General features: G+C 42.0%; 2 protein-coding genes across 3 annotated transcripts; one reads left to right on the top strand and one right to left on the bottom strand.

Moving 5' to 3' along the window:
• Positions 1 to 310: 310 nt before the first annotated feature.
• Positions 311 to 9,713, bottom strand: znf341 (zinc finger protein 341). Of its 2 annotated transcripts, none has more exons than XM_071475476.1 (16): positions 9,601 to 9,713; positions 8,683 to 8,793; positions 7,651 to 7,841; positions 6,935 to 7,084; positions 6,537 to 6,839; positions 6,102 to 6,285; positions 5,659 to 5,752; positions 5,452 to 5,542; positions 4,898 to 5,147; positions 4,398 to 4,651; positions 4,010 to 4,218; positions 3,196 to 3,292; positions 2,892 to 3,024; positions 2,335 to 2,446; positions 2,072 to 2,142; positions 311 to 1,684 (listed from the first exon to the last, which is right to left on the bottom strand). In XM_071475476.1, exons 1-16 carry the CDS (start codon positions 9,629 to 9,631, stop codon positions 1,047 to 1,049), a joined length of 2,919 nt encoding a protein of 972 aa, XP_071331577.1. In that variant the 5' UTR covers positions 9,632 to 9,713; the 3' UTR covers positions 311 to 1,046. The 2 variants fall into 2 exon arrangements, with proteins under 2 accessions (XP_071331577.1, XP_071331578.1); XM_071475477.1 differs by having other exon boundaries at positions 5,659 to 5,749.
• A 471-nt stretch (positions 9,714 to 10,184) lies between these two features.
• On the top strand, positions 10,185 to 20,007 carry e2f1 (E2F transcription factor 1). The gene is made up of 7 exons (XM_071475479.1): positions 10,185 to 11,631; positions 11,968 to 12,067; positions 13,812 to 14,031; positions 14,181 to 14,333; positions 15,578 to 15,692; positions 15,782 to 16,064; positions 16,440 to 20,007. Exons 1-7 carry the CDS (start codon positions 11,380 to 11,382, stop codon positions 16,679 to 16,681), a joined length of 1,365 nt encoding a protein of 454 aa, XP_071331580.1. The 5' UTR covers positions 10,185 to 11,379; the 3' UTR covers positions 16,682 to 20,007.
• Positions 20,008 to 21,635: the final 1,628 nt, after the last annotated feature.

Raw genomic sequence — 21,635 nt, 5'->3', positions numbered from 1 at the left:
ATTAATACAGGTGATGCTCTACACTTGACTCACTCAATACGGTGGAGTTTTCCTGTGTTGGATGGAAATAGTTTGTCTAACAATAAAAAAATGTAGACCTGTTATGCATGTATGCAATATCAAACTTCATTATGGCCATAAATATTTTAAATAATAGTCTAACAATACTGTATAACACAATTATATTCCACAATTTATTATTGGATTTAGCCCTTCTTTGGGTGCTCCCATGAGGTGAACTTATAGATATTTAAGATATCACCTACTGTGATTTATCAATTGAGCAAAAACTGATCATTACACAACAGTAAACGAGTGTCAGAGGGTGAAATTTTACTCAAATACAGGGACATTTATATGGACACATATTCTTTGTGACACAAGTAAACCTATAACAATTTACTTTTTGCTACATAGAATTCAAGAAAACAGTCGCCTTGATCACTGTTTACGGTTCACGGTTTAAAGGACCAGTGTGTAGGATTTAGTGGCATCTAGTGGCGAGGGTGCAGATTGCAAACAATTGAATACCCATCTCTTTCCAAATGTGTGGGAGACCCTGTGGTGGTCTTCAGGTAACATAAAGTGACGTAAAGCCAGTGCTTGGTTTGTCCATTCTGGGCTACTGTAGAATCATGGCAGTGCAACATGGTGGGCTCTGTGGAAGTGGACCCACTCCCAATGTAGATGTGAAGGTCTCGTTGTAAGATAACGAAAACACAATGACTCTTAGTTTCAGCTGATTATACGCTAATGAAAACATAATTATAAATATTATTTTAAAATTTCCCTAAAACCTACACACTGGTGACACAAAATCTGTATGGAAATGGTTCACTGGTTATCGTGGCAGTAGGGATCCACCAGGTAACATACCCCATTTTCATTTATAGTAAAAGAAGTAAAATACGTGCATATGATTGAAGTAGCGTTTTAATATAAAACACATAATAAAATCATTCCCCAGACTCTGACTGTTTTTATTTTAAATACTGTAATGGATAATTGGTCCATGTCCAGGAAATGTTCCCAAAAAGATGATGAAACTACAAACATGGCTGCTGCAAACAGTTTTGATCATTGCTCTGAATCAGTGCCTCGCCGCCATGTTCCACCCCGTCGTCGTCGTCATCATCCTCCTCCTCCTCCTCCTCCTCCTCCTCCTCCTCTCTTTCTGCCTGTCCATCGATGGTGGTGATAGACATAGCAGCCTGGCAGCCCTCTTCAATCCCTCTCCGCTCTCCCTCCTCCTCCTCCTCCTCCTCCTCCTCCTCCTCTTCCTCCTCCTCCTCCTCCTCCTCCTCCTCTTCCTCTTGTCTTTCCGCCTGCTCGTGGCTGCCCTTTGAGCTTTCGTCCTCCTCTCCATCATCTCCCCCTGTCCCTGGCCTTTTTGCCTCTCTCCTGAACCTGCTTCTTCTCCCATCATCCTCTGCATCCTTCTCCTCCACCATTGACACTCCTATGGCCTCGTCTCCCTCTGCCTCTCCGGCCGCTCCCTCCTCTCCCGTCCTGTTCCCTGCTGCTGGACATTTGTGGTCTCTGTAATAGCTCTGCCTGGTGAACCCCTTGTTGCAGGTGGAGCATCTGAAGCGGTAGTTGTCTGTGTGGGACTGCTGATGCTCGAGCATATGTGCTCTGCGGCTGAACGCCTTCTGACAAAATAGACACTTGTAGGGTTTGATACCTGGGTGAGAGAAGAGTTAATAATATAGTTTCAGTGCCTACTTTATGTAAACATGTACTGTATTTAACTGACGACTGTAGATAGACAAGAAGCTACTGGATTTTGAGCTGCTCTGGAGGTAGAAACTGGTGATTAAATTTACAGACGTTATTCTATCAGTTAATGTACTATCCTGGTTCTGTAAACATGCACTTTGCAGTTTAGTCTTAGGTTTATCTAGAAAACATTCATTCATCCAAGAGCAATAATTCCACCTTATTATTCTGCTGACAGATTCTGCTGACAGATGGATCAGTTAAGAGACAAATTACAGCTTATCAGAGCATCACAAACAATATTCTGTCTTCTTTATTTAAATAAGAATTATTATTGGCATTATTCACTCACCAGAATGAGACAGAATGTGGGCTTTGAGTTTGTCTGGTCTGTTGAATTCTTTGGTGCAGCCCACGTGCGTCCTAATGAGAAAACATGTTAAACATTAGAATAGGATTAAATGAAAAGTAAGACAGCCTGAAAGGAAAGAATCAAAGCGAAAAGGAAGAACTAAATAAAGGTGACATAGGAGCACAGGTGAGAAGGAAAAGGAAAAAAGCATAGAGAGGAGGAGTGACTTCAGCTGATCGGACTTTCCCACTGGGGATCCTCACCTGAAGGGACATTTGTATTTCTTGAAAGGCTCGTGGATGAGCATGTGTCGCTTCACTTTGTCCTTCCTGTTGAACGTCGCCTCACAGAGGGAACATTTGTATGGCTTTTCACCTGGGACATGGAATCAGCATCAATCTTACTTTGATTAATGGTTCCTACAGATGTCAGATGTTAGATAACATGATATACAAACGGTGGTGAACGTAACTTTAGCATTTGCTCTGACTAATTTCTCGCAATTGCATCCAAAGCGTTCAAATATTAACATTTGAGATTCATCCCCATCAACTTTACATTATCTAACATTTATCAGTAGCCCAGGAGTTTACTCAGGCATTGTTAAGGTAGTATTAGCATTTCCTTCTGGTGTGATAGAGCAGAACTGGGTTGTAGGCCTTAGCAGTGATGGCCCAATGTGGCCACAGTGTGTTCAGTCATCATCATCAGCAATCAGCAACAGCATCAGCACATCTGCCCCTGACTTAGCGACAGAACTAGGAAAATGCACAGCTGTCTGGAGGCTGAAAGTTCTCCTGCGAAATAATGTTTCTCAGACCTGAGTGAATACGTGTGTGCAGTTTGAGGTAATGCTCTGTCTTGAAGGCCTTTTTACAGATCTGACACTTGAACCTCCCTCCAGCGCCGTGAGTGGGGAGGTGGCGTCTGAAGTACCTTTCACACGGGAAAACCTGATGGCCAGAGAGACATCAGATGAGACACTGCACTGCAAATGTGACATGAAAAAAAAAAAAAAAACTGAACTAGTGAACTACACAGAACAGCTGACCATGCAGTTTTTTTTTTTTACATGAGGATACCTTGACAGATTTCAGACATGTGTAGTTTGTGTTCTATTGTACCTTTTGGCAGTGTGGGCAGGGAAAGTTGTGTGAGGCAGTCATTAGATGTTGTTCCAGGGCCTCCTGGGTAGAATATCTGCTTTGACACTTCACACACCTGAAAAAGAAAAGGAAAAAAAAAGATGCACTGAAGCGACCACGGTAACATATCCATCACACCAGATAAGTACAAACATAAAATGAGCTGAGGACCAACTGGTGGTGGTCAGACCGTCCATCATGCTCAGCTTCATTCAGACACTACAGATGTTTACAGCACTAACACTACAGTGTGAACTCTCCCTCTTCCCCATCCTCTCTGCGGCAATCATTCTTACTGAGGATATCATCTTTATAAGTGGCTTAAAATATAGTTTCATTTTTTTTAAAAAGTTAAAACAGATGGGCACCTTATTATAATTAATTACTGATATTAGCTATCATTAGTACTATACTTATAGCAGTTATAAGTTCACATTAACATTATTTTTGTTGCTGTTACTGCTGCTACTATGATCATTATTATTATAATTACTATTATTGCATGGTGGTCTTTTCCCCTGCAGTCTCTCAACCCAACCGGTCGAGGCAGATGGCCGCCCACCCTGAGTCAGGTTCAGCTAGTGTGCTCGCTCTCAGTGGGAATTATTGAGTCTCTCTAAATATTATTGTAAAGAGAAGATCTAGACCTCCTCTATTTGAAAAGTGCCTTGAGATCACTTCTGTTGTGAACCAGGTGCTATGCAAATACAACTGACTTGACTAGTGTGTTTATTTGGGACTATTTCCCCCTGTGCTCTGCTGAACTGAATATGTAATGAGTGGTTGAGCTGACCTGTAGATGGTGGTTTCCTTGCGCGTGTTCTGCTGTGGGCAGAAGCAGTGGGAGTACTGGTGGACGCCCAGTTCGAACAGCGAGGGGAACACTTTGCTGCAGAGGTGGCAGCGGTAGGTCAGCTGCTCCTGGTGCGTCCTGATGTGCTCCAAAAACTGATCCAGCTTCTGGAAAGTCTGGGAGCAGGACTTCAGTACACACTTATAAACCTGCAGGGAAGCAGATATGAAGTCACTAATCTGGCTTTATTGGCTGTTTTTATCCCTCTGTATTTCGCAGCTTGTTGTAATGAAAAGGCTGCATCCCGCATCCAATTCTGAAGTAATCAGAAAATCATTTCATACTGTTATTGTAGCAAAGGAAACAAAAACACCCTGCATCTGCTCACCTGCTCCCCTTTGTGCTGGGTCAGGTGGGACTTGAGCTGGAAGTAGGTCTTGAACTTGCTGGCGCAGAACTGGCACTGGTAGGAGCTGTCGATCACGACGATCTGTTTGGTCGGAGCTTGGCACTGTTGGCTCTGGTTGGACTGCACCTGCATCTGTCCCTGGGGATGCCCGTTCCGCACGGCTTCCCCCCCTTGGCTGCCCTCCGGATCCGCCTGAGCCTCAGTTGCACTCTCCTCCAAATCCCCTGGAGCTTCTGCAATCATGCATTGTGTTTATTGAGCATTATTACTTTTACAACTGCAATTAGCGTTTCTTTGTCCTGGATCAGTAAAAACCTTAAACTCAACACAATATGAGTGATATGTTGATGATGATGATGATTTCGTTAGCAGAGTGCTGAACATGTGGCAGGAAACCACGAGCACACAGCAGTGTAATGGCAACTGGTTTATTAACTTGTTGTAATGTCATCAGTGTAATTTCACACAACAGATATTACCTGTTTGAGCTGCTGCTTCCTCTGCTTGTGTTTGACTGCTCTGCTGCTGAGACCCTTCCTCCTCCTGTTCACAGTGCTGCTGCTGCTGCTGCTGCTGCTGCTGCTGCTGCTGCTGCTGCTGCTGCTGCTGCTGCTGCTGCTGCTGCTGCTGCGGCTCCCCGCCTCCCTCCTCCTGATTGGATGACACTGGCACCACCTTTACTGTGACTGGTAATCTTGACACTGTGCTGGCCACACCCATAGGCCACACCTGGAAGATAAAGACAGCTGCTGTTACTAGGTTGTTGGCATTATATTGCGTTCACGTGTTATGGGAGTAACAAGTCACTGATTGGTTTAAAATGAAAGAGCCTTCTGATGAAGCCTAATTTTAAATGATGTTCTACAGCAAACTGGACATTGCAGTATATTCCATTAACCAAAACTCCCAGTCAATAGCTGTGTTAGTCTCTATTAAAAATGTATGCACAACTCACAACACTGCACCACAGGTATTTTCTGACTGTTCAGAACTACAACATTAGGTCAAAGACACTGTAGCTGGTTGTGCGAACCTTGTGTGTCTGCATGTGCTTCTTCACGTTGGACTTTTGGGCAAAGGCTCGGCCACAGACGATACACTGAAAGGGTTTCTCTCCTGTGTGGCTGTAAAAGGAAAATGGTTATAAGTCATTAAGTCATGACTGGAACTAAACTGAGTCGCTGTTTTCTGTACAGAAGTTTTGTTTTTGTTTTTTTTGGTCAGTTGGGGAGTAACTCACCTTCTGATGTGCTGCTGGAGATCAAAATTCTTCGAGAAGATTTTGTCGCAGAAATTACACTTCAGCTTCGGACCTTTTCCTTTCAGCTGCTCTGCTGCAGAAAGAGCAACAGGTCACATTTAGGGAATGAATATTTATCCTACAATCATCAAGACACATTTCGAATCAGTCATTGTTTGCAGTTTCATTAATTAATAATTAAATCGTATCATGTTTTAAAACTCAATATTTGTTCATTTTGAATGGATCTTAGACGAGTATGCAGGAATACATTATAAACATTAGATGTGTATTGTCTCTAATTTAACTGATGTTTCAGAGAATTTTCCTTCATGATGCTTTTATCATCTGCTATTAAAACTGGTCAAATATAAGTTTAGGCAACAGCACAGAATATCCCCAGTGAACAGCTTCAGTGCCCTTCAGTCTTTCTCCTCACAGACCTGTTGCTCCGTCGGGGCTCTTCTTGCTGCTTCTTGGTCGTTTGGGAATAATGACCTTTTCAAAGTCGCCCAGCTCCGTCAGGTTGGTGGTGATGCTGCAGGTCTTTGTCTTGGTGCCCTGCTTCCCGGGGCTGTAGACAGGAGGGGTGGTGAACGACTGGCTCTCCACACACTGACTGGGCACCTGAGGGACACACACAGACTCAGTGCTTTGTCTTACACTGCTTTTCAACTTCGACTCCATGCTTCATCTGATCATGTACTTGAGCGTTCTTGAAATTGTTTCATTTGGAGTTTTCTTTAATATTCTTCCTTCAGCCATTATAGTCACAAAGGTTTTACATTTTTTCCCCTGTGACAAAAACAGCCTTGGAATTAAATGATGTGTAGCATATGTAACACTGAGATGGTAACCAAACGGCGAAGCTTACTCACTTGTACAGGATGGAAAGGCTGCAGACCCAGGGTGTGGATCTCTGCACCTCCACCCGCAGCCATATGGGGCATTGTGCTGTACACCTGGACCACTGAGTTGCTGTGGCTCGCTGGGACTTGAGAAGAGAGCGGCTGCTGGGCAGGCTGGCCGGCTGGCAGGGGGTGGGCCGGTGTTTGGCTGGAGGGCAAGGGGTGGGAGGGCTGAGGCTGTTGCTGCTGTTGTTGATGATGATGATGGTGGTGGTGGTGGTGGTGATGGTGCTGAAGGTAAGATACGCCGGCTGTGTGCATGCTCAGGTTACTCTGCAATACAAAACAAACGGTTGTATGATTTCGTTTTCATTTTGTTGTGAGAACGGACATTTTCAACTGTCCCAGTTTAGCTCCTGTTGTTTTACCTGTATAGGCGTCTGCATGGCGGCCATGGGCTGGTCGATGGAGGTGAAGGCTGAGATGGCCGACATGAGAACATCGTCACTGACCAGCACGTTGCCTTGCACCAGAGTGTGTGTGAGAGGGGAGGGGGGGACTGTGATGTAGGTGGATACCTGGTGTGTAAGTGCAGAGTAAAACAAAATAAAATCTGAGTTGGTATTTGCTGTCGTGATCAAGAAACAATCCAAAGTCAGAAAACATAAATGATTGTGTTAAACAATTATAATCCTTATTACTTTGCTTAATGCTGTGATTATTATTATTCATCATAATTATTTGTCTTGGTTTCAGTGCACTGGTTCTTAAAGGAGCTGCAGCTGGAACTTTTTTTTTCTTGTTAGAAATTCTTGTCATAGTTACAGTCATGCTGTCACTGCTGTCATGTTTTACACAAATTCACATGATAAAATATCTCTAAATTTTATTATTACGTTTTTAAAAATTATTATTATTATTTTTTTGTCCTTTCTTTGTTTTCTGTAGCAAATGTTCGACCAGCTGGTCACTTTCTTTGTTCTCTGTTTATTATTCAAACCCATATTTACAAGCTTCTGGTTTATATTCTGCAAGTACATCAACAAACTGTTTGACCTAACCTGAAATAAATTCTCCTTTCAGTAGCTGATTCAGCATTTAATTGATCTAACAATGAAGCAATCACCCATTTCTCTGTCCTCACCTGTCTGTTGGCAGGAGTCTGTGGTCCGGAGCTGATTGACGGGACGGGTGTGTAGACGTTGGTGGAGGCCAAGGACACCGTGGACAGGGAGGGGGCGCTGGACTGGCACTGCTCCCTCTTGTGTGTCATGAAGGCTGGCAAAGAATTGAACTGTTTTTTACACTTTCCACACAGGAAGACGTCCTCGTCATCTGTAGGGGGGGGGACAAACATGGAGGTTTGAGGCACTCGCTGCAGAAAACAGTGGAGAAGGAATGACAGACCTACACTGCTTTACGCTGCAGTCAGAGCCTCAAGCATGTTCTTACAAAACATGTCAACTTAGATAACATTGCTGTATTCACACATTATTCTGTATCGCCAGTTTTGGCCGTACAGGATGCGATGATGCATTTTACGTTTCAAGTAGCAACAAAAGTGATTTGTTTGGAATAAACAGAAGAGAAACAGGTTAGTTTCAAAAGCGTCCACAGCTGCACAATCAAAGAAAAAAGCAGCAACAAAGAGGTTGCAGAGCAGAAACAACACGGTGACCAGCATTAATAACAGCAGCCTTCAGGGCGAGAGGCTTAAAGTATGCTGCTCACAAACAAGCACTAAGAGGGAGATATTTTAGAGTAAACGCACAACAATAATAACCACAATTATGGGCAACTTGTAACTATCGGATTAAAATAAAAAAAAATCCAAATATAAGAAAATAAAACATTAACCGTTGCTATTTCTTGCACTACTACTATTTACTGAGCGTGGCTCCTATTTAAACCAATATTTACTCTCTAAACCGATCTTCAGATGCTAAAAAAATCTCCTAGGGGACGTTGACACATTTGATAAAACTAATATCCAAATGCCCCTTGTCACATGTTTTCCAAAGATAGTATTCCTTTACATCCCATTTCAGCTACCAGATGGCTTTTTTATTTTGTGGATTTTCTTTCTATGAAGCGATGATGCTCATCTCACTGCTTTTTATCCCTCTGTTCGTTTTGCAATCACATAGCTGTCGTGTACTGTATTTGTTGCACGTACCCATAGACTGGATAGTGGTCGTGCCAGAGACGTTCTGGTTGTTTGGGTCAGGAACTCCACCTTGGCCATCCAGCAGAGACTGGACCGCCATCACTGTCTGGTTGTCCATCCCTTAAGAGCAAGAAGAGGAAGAAGAGGAGGGTGGAGAAACAGTGTAATAAGTAACATGCCCCACTGTATTCTGGGCAATCCATTCACTGAAATCCGACTGTCTTTAAGTCTCTTAAGGGGTGTAGGTGAATAACCAGTCTGGGCCTGAAGATGGTGGATGAACTGCATCTTTTTGAACACTTCAACAGAGGGCTGATCTCTGCACTAACTGCCAAGCCGTCAAATGTGAAAAGAAAAAATACTGTGCATTAAGTCAAGACTAGCAGCTTCATATCGGGTTATTTTCAGCAACCGCAGCTCCTTTTCTCTGTGGTAGTAATATATTAGAGGAAGAATGCACACAAATTCATTCATAATAATGATTAATACCTCGAAAGATAGAATACACACAGTAAAATGTCACTTTAAATTCACCAACACACACACACACACTATCAATCCTTACAGGTATGAAATGAAATATTACATGATGGGTTTTCATTAAAATGGCCTGCTGCAGATGCAGTCTGAGTAGCAGGAGGAGGCCCACATCGTTTTGCTGCCTGACTGCGGCAGATGAGACCAACTTACAGTCACAAGCTGTCCATAAGGTCGAAACAATAACCAGGCTGTTTGTTTGTTTACAGTCCTAGACACTCTCCCTTCCTGGGGATGTTTGGATTGTTCCAACAAGAATGCACGCATGAAATCGTTTGATAGTGAGGTCTCCGTGCATCGAAATGTGCCCGGTACACTGACATTGTTTGCAATACAAATTCGCGTGTTATTCTGGCTGTAGGGACGTGGTAACTGACCAAATATTCCTACCTTCAAGCACTTCAAATATTGCCTGCGCCATCTTGTAGCTCTCCAGCGGCGCTCTAGACGCTCGATTAGCAGGGTCTGCCCGTTGAGGTGCGCTCCACTCAGCTGGTCGGGGAGGACGACGGAAGCGCTCAAGCCATCAGGTGGAGGCCAGCTAACGTCCACACTAACATAAAAATATGTATAAAAATATACAGCGGTTGAAAGTACAGCTTGTCTGTTTGTCTAAAGGACCAAAGCATTACAGTTCAGGTTTTCATGGCTCTATTGGACATATTCCTACGTGAAAACACAATTACGTTAAACACGTAAACTAGAAATAGTTCATATTTTGGTACAGCAATGGCATGCACTGTAGTTTAAATAGCGATCGATCGTAAATCAATGCCGTGTTAATTTGAAGTAAGATGACACAATGAAAGCGAGGGCAGAAAGTTTCATTTTTCCGCGGAACATGAACGCACCTCATGATCGACGAATCTGCGCTCGGTAGAGTGACAGACGACCGTTTGCGCCAATCGGAGAGCGTCTGCCCCGCCCTGCGGAAAGAGCCGCTTCTTGACCAATGGTAACCGTGGGATCGACGCACGTGCCCGTTTCGCGGCAAAAAAGATTTCGCGCGAAAACCGTCCAAGCCTTGTTTAGATGTAGATCAGCTGGGACAATAACAACAATAACAGCCGATATCTGGGTCGAGACGGCGCTTTTGGACATGGACCGCTCCCGACGTGAACAACCGAAGGACCAGCGGCTCCTGTTGTGAAGGATGCATGTGTATTTCATCGCTTTATTCCTTGTATTTCCAGCTTTATCGGACTGCTTCCTGCGTGCCCCAACAGACCGAGGGGGTTGAAGAACTGCGGCTAATAACTTAGCTAGCATGCTAATCTGCCATATATTTTCACATGTAACGATTTTATGTGTTCTCCGCTGAACCAAGTGTCGCTCGCATACGCGTACTCTCAAAGATGCTTTTGAGATCCGGAGATGCCCTTTGTATCAGTAGACATTTTATTTCGATAGCCTACTTCTGGAAAGCTGCTTTAAAGTTTTAATAGCCTTTTAACTAAGCCCCGTCTTTGGCGTTAGGAGAAATAATCTAGTTTTACACCCGTTGATGGCTAGTTTGGCGGCTGCACCGGGTGGTTTGCGAACTTGTGTCGCTGTGTGTTGTTAGGACAGATGCTAGCCCGTTAGCAGTGGCGGTAGCTGTGTTGAGGGCAGTGTGGCCAGGCCTCACGGCTGTACTGTGGTGACAGGAGAGATGAAAACAAAAGATTAGCTCGCTCCCTTGCTAGCTCGCTAACCCCCAGCGTTTATTACTGCCACGGTCAATGTATGTCTTTCTTCGATGACACATCAGCGGTTGAGTCTGGAGGCTCAGATTTGATATGCATTTAGCGATATTGTTTTATTTGCCAAATTTCCTGTTTGGCAGAACATCCTGTCTTACTGTTCAACCATAAGTCTGAATTTGATTTAGCACGTCGCCTGCGATAGATATCACTTAAAGTTATATTGTTAGTTAGAATATATGTGTAGTAGCTTGTCTATAATCAATTAGATCGATAATAGAGAAAGAGAGGCATTGTACAGAGATGTTTGGGCAGCCTCTGAAAACCTGCAGGAAAACTTTCAGGAGGTTTCAACATTTGTTCCTTAAATTCACTGAGTACAGCAAATGCAAGTAGGTGCTGAGCATCTGTCTAACCACAGCGTCTTAGTTTGTGACCCCTCAGCACCCCTTAAGTCCAGTGAAGGGGTACTCAGTGACACACTGCAATGTCAGAGACTCTGATAACAGGGCAGACATCGGAGGATCTTTTGGCCGACTTTGAGACTCTGCTGAACTCTGGGAGTATTGACCTGGGTGAGGACCACCAGATAGTGATCATCACCAGCCCCAGCAATGAGGGACTCCACCCGGCCATCGCCCCCACCAGCACAGGGGAAATCCTGCTGTTTGCCACGCCCCAGGGCCCTGCTGATGTGGGCATCCAGGACAAGAGACGACCAGCTCTGGGAAGACCTCCGGTGAGGAGGGAGGGACGTGGTGTGGCAAGGAGGGAGAGAGACAGAAAGTGAAAGTGGGAAGTGGTTAGCTGAGGAGTTGTCCTTCAGCACAATATTTTGAAATGTTTTCCTGGGCGTGCTTCTACGTGTCCAACAGAAGCGTACAAGTCCCTCCACCTGTTGCTTCAAGACATTTTGTTTTGCTTTCACCAGGCTGTTTCTTTTCCAGTCGTGTTCACTTACTTTTTCTCTTCTCAAGACATAATTAGAACACAATTGTAATAACATGTAGTTCATAATAATAGTAGGTTTTTGACAGTCTATATTTTTTTTCTGCAACTATTTGTATTTCTTCAGGTGAAAAGGAAGTTGGACCTGGATAGTGACCATCAGTATGTCAGCACCACTCGACCATCTGTGGGTCAAGCACCACCCTCCACGCCTGCCCCTCCCAGAGGTACACACACACTTATTTATCTTTCATTGTTACAGAAATTTAAAACAAACACCGCATCATCTGTATGAGTGCTCCATTCATCCATCCATTCATCCATCTAATCCATTCAGTCCATATATAATCTGACTTTGCTACAACCTGCCAACCTGTCTTTGTCCTCACCAGGCTGACTAGCAACTGAAATATTATAACTTTCGGTCTGTTCAAGAGAGAAAAGGTAGTTTTTAATAGGACTGAATGATATGCAACAAAAAAAAAATACTTAAATTGTGTTTATTTTGAAAGATATTGTGATTGCAGTATGAGTCATGATTTTTGTTGGAAATGTAGCTTGTACCAAACAGCACCACAATGCTTGCAATTTGGATATTGTATTTGGCCATATTTTGATTTGATGATATTTTGATAAATTGTTCAACCCTACTTTTTAAGCAACACTGAAGACAATGGTTGTTATTATTATTTATGAGTTAATTTATCCTGTTTTCTCCCTCCCACTGACTGTGATCAGTCATTGTGGTTCACGGGTTAAAAACATAAGGTAGGAGATTTGAATGGTTGCTGATGGGAGTGACAAAAAAAAAAAAAAAAAACACATTTCTCAGAGTTAATGTTTGTGGAAATTGAGGTGCCTCTGTTCTGTGAGACTGATCGCTGACAGACATCTGAAATGCTTTAAAAACACTATCCACGTGGATTACTGTTGCGCTTCCACAGCATAAAAATCTTCAAACTCGTACCGTTTAAGATGGGATATATGCAAAGCATTAAGTACTGAAAATGAGCAGTGAACAGTAACTGTAGTAAAGTAAATATTATTTTGAAAACTGTAAGAACATGAGAGAATTGAATGTTGGGAAAGTTTTGCACAGAATATGACTGGAGCTGAAGTACAAAACCCAAATGACTCAAAAAGTGTCATATTCATCCCAAATTCTCTTTGAAGTCAGAGTGGTAGTGAAACTTGGAAGATGCTGTGAATAATGTGAATTTGATTGGAAGCAGTTGAGATTCAGGAAGGTTTTTAAAATGTGTTTCTCAATCGCCTCAGAACATCTGGAATTCAAGTGTTTTGTTTTGTTATCACCACTCAATTAGCCAAACTAAGATTTGATGTGTTTCTAATAGATGTCAGCATTTGACTTTTGGCCATTACTATTGTTCATAAAAGGAGGAGAATACATGCTGAAAAGATGGAGAAAAAAGAAATGCTTGCCAGAAAGTTCAGTTCAGCTCATCAATAATGTCATATTTCAGAAATATTAGAAAATTCCATAATTAACCCAGGATTAAAGGCTCACAGCTGTATAACAGTCCTGTGTGAAAGGGCGTAAAGTACTCCACTGCAGCAGTAGAGACACTCAGATGTGTATCTGAGAAAATACCTCGAATGACATGTTCATTATGCTTTGGACGGCTGACATAAATAGCATATTTAACCAAAGTTACAAGCACTAAAATGCAAAATTGCATGTAATTTGGTGCTATAATGACTTTGAAAAAGTAAAATGACATGCACCTCCACTGATGTAAATGTTTAATTTGATAGAAAAGAATATCCTGCAAATATAAAAATCTGCAAATGACTGACATTTGCTTTTAGTGGATGGAAAGTATAACAAACAATCATTAACTAGTCAGTCAAAATGTAATGTTTCATTTAAATGTGACGTACAGTCATAATCCTTTACCCCTGATCATCAACCAAACTCTCGCTCATAAAAAACATCCCTTTTCTTTTCAGTTCCTAGAACCACCACCGAGAAGTCACGGTATGACACTTCCCTCAACCTGACCACCAAGCGTTTTCTCAGCCTGTTGTCCCAGTCAGCTGACGGCGTGGTGGATCTGAACTGGGCCTCGCAGGTCCTGGATGTCCAGAAGAGACGCATCTACGACATAACAAACGTCCTGGAGGGAATCCAGCTCATCTCCAAGAAGTCCAAGAACAATATCCAGTGGCTGTGAGTCTATATAAGAGACTAAAATGTATTTACAGACTTCATAATACTACTGTAAAGAAACTGGAGCAAAGCAACAGTATGAACTAAGAATACATGTCCAGAAACCACAATTTTTTTTTGTTTGTTTTCTGTGCTTTCTTTCTGTGCAGTGGTAATCGAATTGATACAGCGCTGGTTTCCCGCCATAAGGAGTTGCAGAAGGAGGTGTGTGACCTCACAGAGGCTGAGGAGCAGCTGGACGAGCTCATTTCCAAGTGCAACCTGCAGCTCCGACTGCTCACAGAGGATCCACAGAACAAGAAATATCCTTCTGACCACGATCAAGTGTCCTAACTGATGCTGTTAGACCTAAGCTGGACTCATCAGATATGTATGTGATTCTAGCAGCACCAGTGAAGCCTAATTACCTCCACCAAGGAGGTAATGTTTTCCCTGTGTCTGTTTTTTTTTTTTATTACTGGTATAGCAGCTCTCGACTGCCAGGGGTTCACTTCAGCACAGAGCACACAACATGTCAGCTTCCAAACCAGCTCTTTATTCTGAAGACACAATTAATTAACGCAGATCACCATGAGTGCCATGCGCTCTGGTTCTGCACACTCCGCTCCAAACACAAGTCACATCTCGTCCAACGGCAGCTCTGCCGAGCCAGCTTGATGGTGCACTTCTGTGCTTTAGCCTTAGTCCCAGCACCCTACTGGATTCAAAGGAGAGCAGAGAAATTAGTCACCCCGGCGTAGCTGCAATTATTAACTCACCTCAGCACTGCTCCCTGAGCCACTCCACCACCCTCTCCTGCTGTCACGTCCTCTACCACAGTTGGTTTGTTTGTTCGGCAGGACTATGCAAAAAGAACTGAACCGATGTGGATCAAACTTTGTTGAAGGGTGGGGCGGAGGCCAGGGAACCCATTATATTTTGGTATGGATCTGGTTCTAAGGGGTGGATCCAGGTTTCACTAATACTGCAAGATGGGGTATCTTTTGATATTTTCATCAGTTCCTCGAGAAATAGCGTTTGGACCTTGATGTAAAAAGTCAGACATGATTGGAGGTATGTGCTCCACTGAGTGCTGTTCTAGGTGCACATGTCATGGTCATGTACAGCATATGTAAATGTAAATGTTCAAATGTCTGTATTTTTTCCATTCAGTAAAATGTGACCCAAATGAGGTAAAAAGGAGAGTTACCATTGCCAAGGTGCCTTTGAGTAGGGGACTTAAAAGTGGATCCTCTGATTAATGTGATATGACTGTTAAACAGAGCATGTAGATGTTACAGTAGTAGTGTACAATAATCAGTCATGGTAGATTGCTAACTGCTCAGTGGCTGGCAGAACAGGGTGTCATGCCACTGGCATTGTACTGTAGCATCTGTTCCAGCTGTTTGTCACATTCCTCCTCAAACACAAGTAATTTGTTTGATTCTTGCCAACTGGCATCGACAGCAAAGCTTTTTTTAAGTCTTGGACGCAGTCTTCTTCTCGTCAGTCTTAATGTGAGACCGGCTGCAGCTGTGTTATGTTCCTTAATTGTTGTGTCCGTCACGTTGGGCTATGTGCGCTGCCAGGACCTGAGGAAGTCGTTTGATAGCCCGGACCAGCTGGTGATGGTGATCAGAGCTCCACCAGAGACCCAGATGCAAGTTTCAGAACCCAGTGAGGTACAGGCCTTAAAAATAAGTTTGAATAATACTTTTTTCTTTATTGTGATATCATGAGGTTTCAGTGTGTATTTGTCTACATCTCTCAGGGTTACCAGGTGTCGCTGAGAAGCACGCGGGGTCCAATCGACGTCTTCCTCTGTCCAGAAGACAGCTCTGGTGTCTGTAGCCCAATGACAGGCAGTAGTCCCTCAAAACCCAATGCTGATCCCTCTTTGGCCCCGCCTGCCACACAGCCCACAGACCAGTCACAAGCCAGAACCTCCACAACCACCCTGGAGGTGGGTTTATCATCCCCAGCATCAACATCGTCCACAGTGACAGCTGCATCTCAACAGGACCCGTCATCACTGGTGTTAGGTGGTTACACAGGTGAGTGTCAATAAATACATACAGCAATACAGCCCTGAATCAGACGGAAACATTTTATCATATTAAAAGCAAAAATTGTGTTTACTGTGGGCATCCGACCCCAGTTGGAGACGGGTGCAGGACAACAAACAGCAGCAAAGGAACAGCAGCTTTGCACACGTTGAAATTTTCAAAGGTAGCTTAGCTTTCACTAAATGAGGTGTCAGAAAACAACCTGTTACATGTGTGATATGTACAGTCTCAAACACAAAGTGAAGACGACGAAATTAAAAAAACAGATACTAAGGTGAATCACTTGATTAATCATTAGTAGATCAGTAGACTGCGATCCTTCTCAGTCATGCAGTATTTTTCACATTTTACTTTCTGCGACAGAGTCGTTCCTGGGAGGCGATCCGTTCTCCGGCCTCGGAGACATGCCAGACTTTAACCTCTCGCCCCTCTCCTCCTCGGACTTCCTCAACGGAGAAGGCCTCCCTCTCCCGTTGGATGGTTTCATCAACCTGTCCCCCCCTCACAGTCACGACTACCACTTTGGACTGGAGGACCATGAAGGCATCAGCGAATTGTTTGACTGTGACTTTGGCGACCTATCGCAAGTTTTGGGCGACAGTTAGACGAAAAAGAAGAGGAAGGGAGGAACGTGGGGAAATCGTTCTAAAATTATGACTAAAGGATGCCTGGAAATCAACATTTTATGGACAAAATCTTTGTTAAAAAAACAAAAAAAAAAAAAACTGACTTCATATGACATTAAGTGGGGCAAAGAAAAAATATTTGCAGAGTAATTGTCTGTGATCCCTAAAATGCTACCCAACTACAAAATCTTAAATCCCCCAGATTGTACAGCACATTATTAGCACTTCTCTTTGGCCATTGAAACATTTTAGACCAAGACCTTAGCTTTAGCATAGCTATTTAAATTATTTATATGAATGTTATTTTGATATTTTGTACTAAGTGAGGTTTTCATTGTTATTGACGATGTTTTATCCAAGTGGATTGTGCAGGTGTTTGTGTGTGTGGAGTGCGGACTCAGTGGGCTGGTTTCCTTAACACTGATTAGTTTGCCAGTTGAAACCAGGGTTAATAGTAGTACAGATTCATGGCCGGGCTTTCTGAAAGCATCTTGGAGCCGTGGGATAGTTTCACACTTTTTTTTTTTTTTTTTTTTTTCACAACAATGGTCGTTATAAGCTTGAAACAAAGTAAAAGGCTTCTCCCTTATAAATAATTTGTGTCTAAAACTGGAATCCTGAAAAGCTGGATCCTCTAACGTCCCAGGTCCAGACTAGATTTGCACATGTTCCACGGTCTCCCACAGTTTGTAATAAATGGCTGATGGTCTATTTCTGCCTGCTGTGAGTGGATTTGAACTCCTTTTCAGTGGGGTGAACACAAACTAAGAACTAAGATGGGTTTAGGGAACTGGACCCTCATCTTTCTCCGAATAAACGATAACGTAAAGGGTTACCATGACATCATCAATATTGATTATTTTTCTTCAAAACCACAACGGTGGTAGAAACTCCACAGTCTGACAAAAAATTAGGTTTTGAAGAAAAAATAAGCAAATTAAAGTCTTGTGTAGGAAACCAGGTGATGATAGACTGCTGCAGTTATGCTAGCGGGTAAAAAACTAATACTGAATATGTTGTTCTTTATTAGTTAGCTAGGCGTTTAGCCATAGTCTCAGGTGTTTGGATGAGAGCAAAATCTTAAATCAATGTTTTTGATGCAACATGAGAGTGACTGTTTTAGATGTATTTCACGGGTGATGTGTAGGTTGATGATAGATTCTTACAGGTTTAGAAAATGCTTAAGGACGCTTGAAGTGCAGGTTTTCCCTTTTTTTTTTTTTTCCCTCCCTCTTTCTTTCAACATTTTCAGCCAGTTGAGAAAAGTTCAGTAGATCCTCACAAACCGTTCACTCTTCACTGCATGTTTTCTGAAAGCATTCAGTTCTGGTTTGTTTATCAGTGCGGGTGAATTAAAGCACAGTTGAATCTTTGCTTTTGTCAGTGTAATCGGTTTAGAACAGTGAAGACTTCAGGAAGCGGTTAAGTGGAAGTGATGGGCTCTCACTTCAGTATATGCACATCAGATCAGTTCAGGAAGTTAATGTTCATGCCTTAAATCAATGACCTTTACCAAGTAAAGGGATGTACATCTTATCTCAGCCCCAGAAGGATCAATTCCTCCTTGTTTTTCTACTACAATCACGTCAGGCTTCGTGTCCACGACACATCTTCTACATCGTCTACTACACATCTTGCTTGTGTTTCTGTTGAAACCACATTCATTTTCAATTGAATTAAGCAGCAATAACAGATGTTTCCACATCATATGTTCAGAGTGAGATGGAAAACTGTCCTTCTATGTGTTGTTGTTGTTGTTGTTGTTGTTGTTAGAAATGCCTGCGTCAAACCTTCTTTTTTTTCTCTTGTTCTAAGTTATGTAAGCTAACATGTTTTTTGCATTCCTGAAGTGTAGGGTTTTAATATGTGTGTGGGTGCATGTGTGTGGAAAATACAAAATGTTTTGTTGAATTTCATATTTATTTAAAAAGAAAAAAAGGTTTTAATAGAAAAAAATGGTACAAAAATTCTAATTCATTTTCTTGCAGGAAGGGACTTGACACCCATACTTTTACTTTAAGTCATACTTTGTTGAAATGTCCTTCACTGGTGAAAAGAAGTATTTTGTTTGTAAATTAGCTTCTCATTAGTAGCACATTTACATTTTGCCTTGTTTTTTTTTTTGCCCTTACGGAGAATATATTTTCTACCTTTTGTGCATGTGCAACCTTTGTATTTCGCCAATGATGCCAACAAATGTTTTTCAAGGGAAATTCACAAATGGAGTATATTTGTCATTCTGATTCAGTGTGACCTTAATGTGTAATTTAATTCTTTATACCCTGCCCAGTCACGGCATGGTCGGTCACATCAGTTTAGATTTATTAGATATTGCAGTTGCAGGCAACATTGCTATTCTAAGGTTGTGCGTGTATTGTGGTGTAGCCTTTGGGTGCCTCTGAGTCTCATGTGAATGTGTGAAAACCTTGTAACCACAGACATCTTTTCTTTTCTTATGTTTGGAAAACTTAAATTCCATCTTATAATTTCAATTAAACTGACAGTAACGTTTCAAGCCACTAAAATGCAAGGCTTCCTAGAATGTATCCTCTGGTATCTTTTTTTTTTTTTTTTTTCTTTTGTCTGTCTTGGCCAGCTTCTATAAGCAGCTGAACTGATTGACATTGTTCACCAAAAGTGAGTGAAAGTGTTGCCAACCTTAGTGAAACTTGTGTCATGTTTTGGTTCTCTGCAGGACAGATGCAGTGCCTTGTTTGGGTAAAATATGAGTTATCAACGAATAGTCCAGTCAGGATTTATTGTTCTGTGCAGACATGGTGAATGAATGCAGCTTTGTTTGGAAAAGGTTCACGATAACATTTGCACCCTGGTTGAAGTCAAATCACCCTCAGTTAAAACTTGTACAGGTATCTTTGGTAAATGTAGGAATCAAATCAGGTAGATGGGGACAAGCAGGACATTCTGAAATAATGCGTCAGAGCTGTATTGAGTTCTTCATGAAATACAAATTATGTAACACAATCAATCTCTACAAAAGGATATTTCTTCATGTGTTGAAGTCACTTTTGGACACAATGGTCTACGAGCTCAGTCTGCTGACAAACGCTATGAAATTGCTTGAACAGAACAAAACTGATCTGAAGCCTGATTAATCGCTGTGCAAAGTGCTTTTAAGGGAAACTTAACAATCACTTTTCACTTTTTCACTCACTTTTTTTTTTTTTTATCTGTTGCTAAATTCTGGGTTAAAAAAATACAGGTTTGTACTTATTAATGGGCTCCAATATGCCCTTTTGTATCACTTTTTCTTTGACAAAAATAAAAAGTTAACTATTTTGATTTGACTCATTTGCATGTCTTTCTGTATTACGGAAGAGCGCGTGACCCCGAACATGATGTTCCATTGGACGATTTGCATTCATGTTTTTTTTTGTTTTTCCTCCAGTTCTTTTCACATTTGTAGATGAATAGAAATGTATTAAAACTCACATTTCTTCACAGCAACAACCTGTACACGATTAATAGTTACATATTTTATTCAACATAATCAACAACTTAAATATCTGCTGTTTGTAACTCCAAATAGTTTACAGCTATGGACAGACTATGAACAGCTGCTTCAGTCAAGACCCACAGTCATTTTGTGTCTTGTGTTTTAAATCTCTTTGGGGTAGTAGAGTAATAGAGAGCAGTTGTTTGATTACTTTCAAACCAACATTGTTAAAAAAAAAACAATGTCTGTCCTGTTTTTGAGGAAATGTATATTATTTTACAATTATCAAAATGAAGGACTGAGATTATCACTGTAGAAAATAGTAACTCATTTTCCAGCAGTATTGTCACATACAGGTAAAAGCAGCTAGAGGGAGCCCTTCAGCCACCACAGCACAAAGAGAGCAGGAAACACGCTGAGAAAGCCAGTCAGTCGTGGATCATATGAAATTGTAAATAGAGTCAGTTCTCTCTGATATGTGATTTTCAGTCATGAGTCTCATTTGATGTGAAAGCAGTGCTCTAAGTGGGCTGGTACACACCGCTATGCAGTATCAGAGCTTCTTTATTTTGCTCTTAATCGTTAATTTTTCTTCTCAAAATCTGCCAGTGCTCTTTTCTTCTCTGTCCATTTCAGATTTCTCAGCGATTCATATTGACCTTTCATGAACTGCATTACCCAGAGGTCACATGTTCACCTCTCGACAAATCAAGTGAATCCTAACAGAGTCTGTCCATGCTTACTTAAAGTTCTCCGATGCTAATTAAATTAACCAAAGCGTCCGCAGGGATCATGGAGTGCCAGGCTGATGGTAAGAGGCTACCACATGCCTCCTCTGATAGATGTGGAGTGACGCTGTTGCAGATCTGAAGCCTGATAACTTTTATTACAGCTTGCGCTAACACACACTCACACAGCAGTACACATACCACATACATAAGATACAGTATCAAATTAATACTTTGGCAAATGGTTCCTTTGAGAAAATAAATTCATATTGTGAACACCAGCAATAGGCCCATCTCTTAGTGTGTTTTATTCCCTGTAGAAATTTAGGATTTAATAAGGTTTTGCTTATATTGGCTGATACAGAGGTGAATACCGGCACAGTAATTATTACAGGGCTGTTGCACTGAACTGATTACAAACTGTCATTCCCTCAGGCAGTAGGGTGTGCACTGGATTTGTGAGCAATAAAAATCTATTTTATAATTATAATGATAACACATTTCCTACTGTATATGTCATCATACATTAAAAAGAATCTCAGTGTGTGTGTGTGCATGTATGTGTGTGTGTGTATTTTTTTATTCTGTGTTATAAAGGAGTGCCAAATAAGCAACTTAAACATCTGCTGTTTGTAGTTTTCAGCCATGGACAGACTATGAACAGTTGCTGGGTGAAGCCATGTAAAAGGACCCCGCCTGCCCCCCACCACCCCTCCGATGTAGCAGCAAAACCCACAGACTGTATATTTGT

Source organism: Trachinotus anak, unplaced genomic scaffold (genome assembly GCF_046630095.1).
Source record: "Trachinotus anak isolate AG129_WGS33_773 ecotype Australia unplaced genomic scaffold, CSIRO_AGI_Tana_v1 ptg000004l, whole genome shotgun sequence".
Classification (NCBI taxonomy): domain Eukaryota; kingdom Metazoa; phylum Chordata; class Actinopteri; order Carangiformes; family Carangidae; genus Trachinotus; species Trachinotus anak.
Note: the sequence above shows the minus strand (reverse complement) of the source record. Positions and strands in the feature narration are given on the sequence as shown.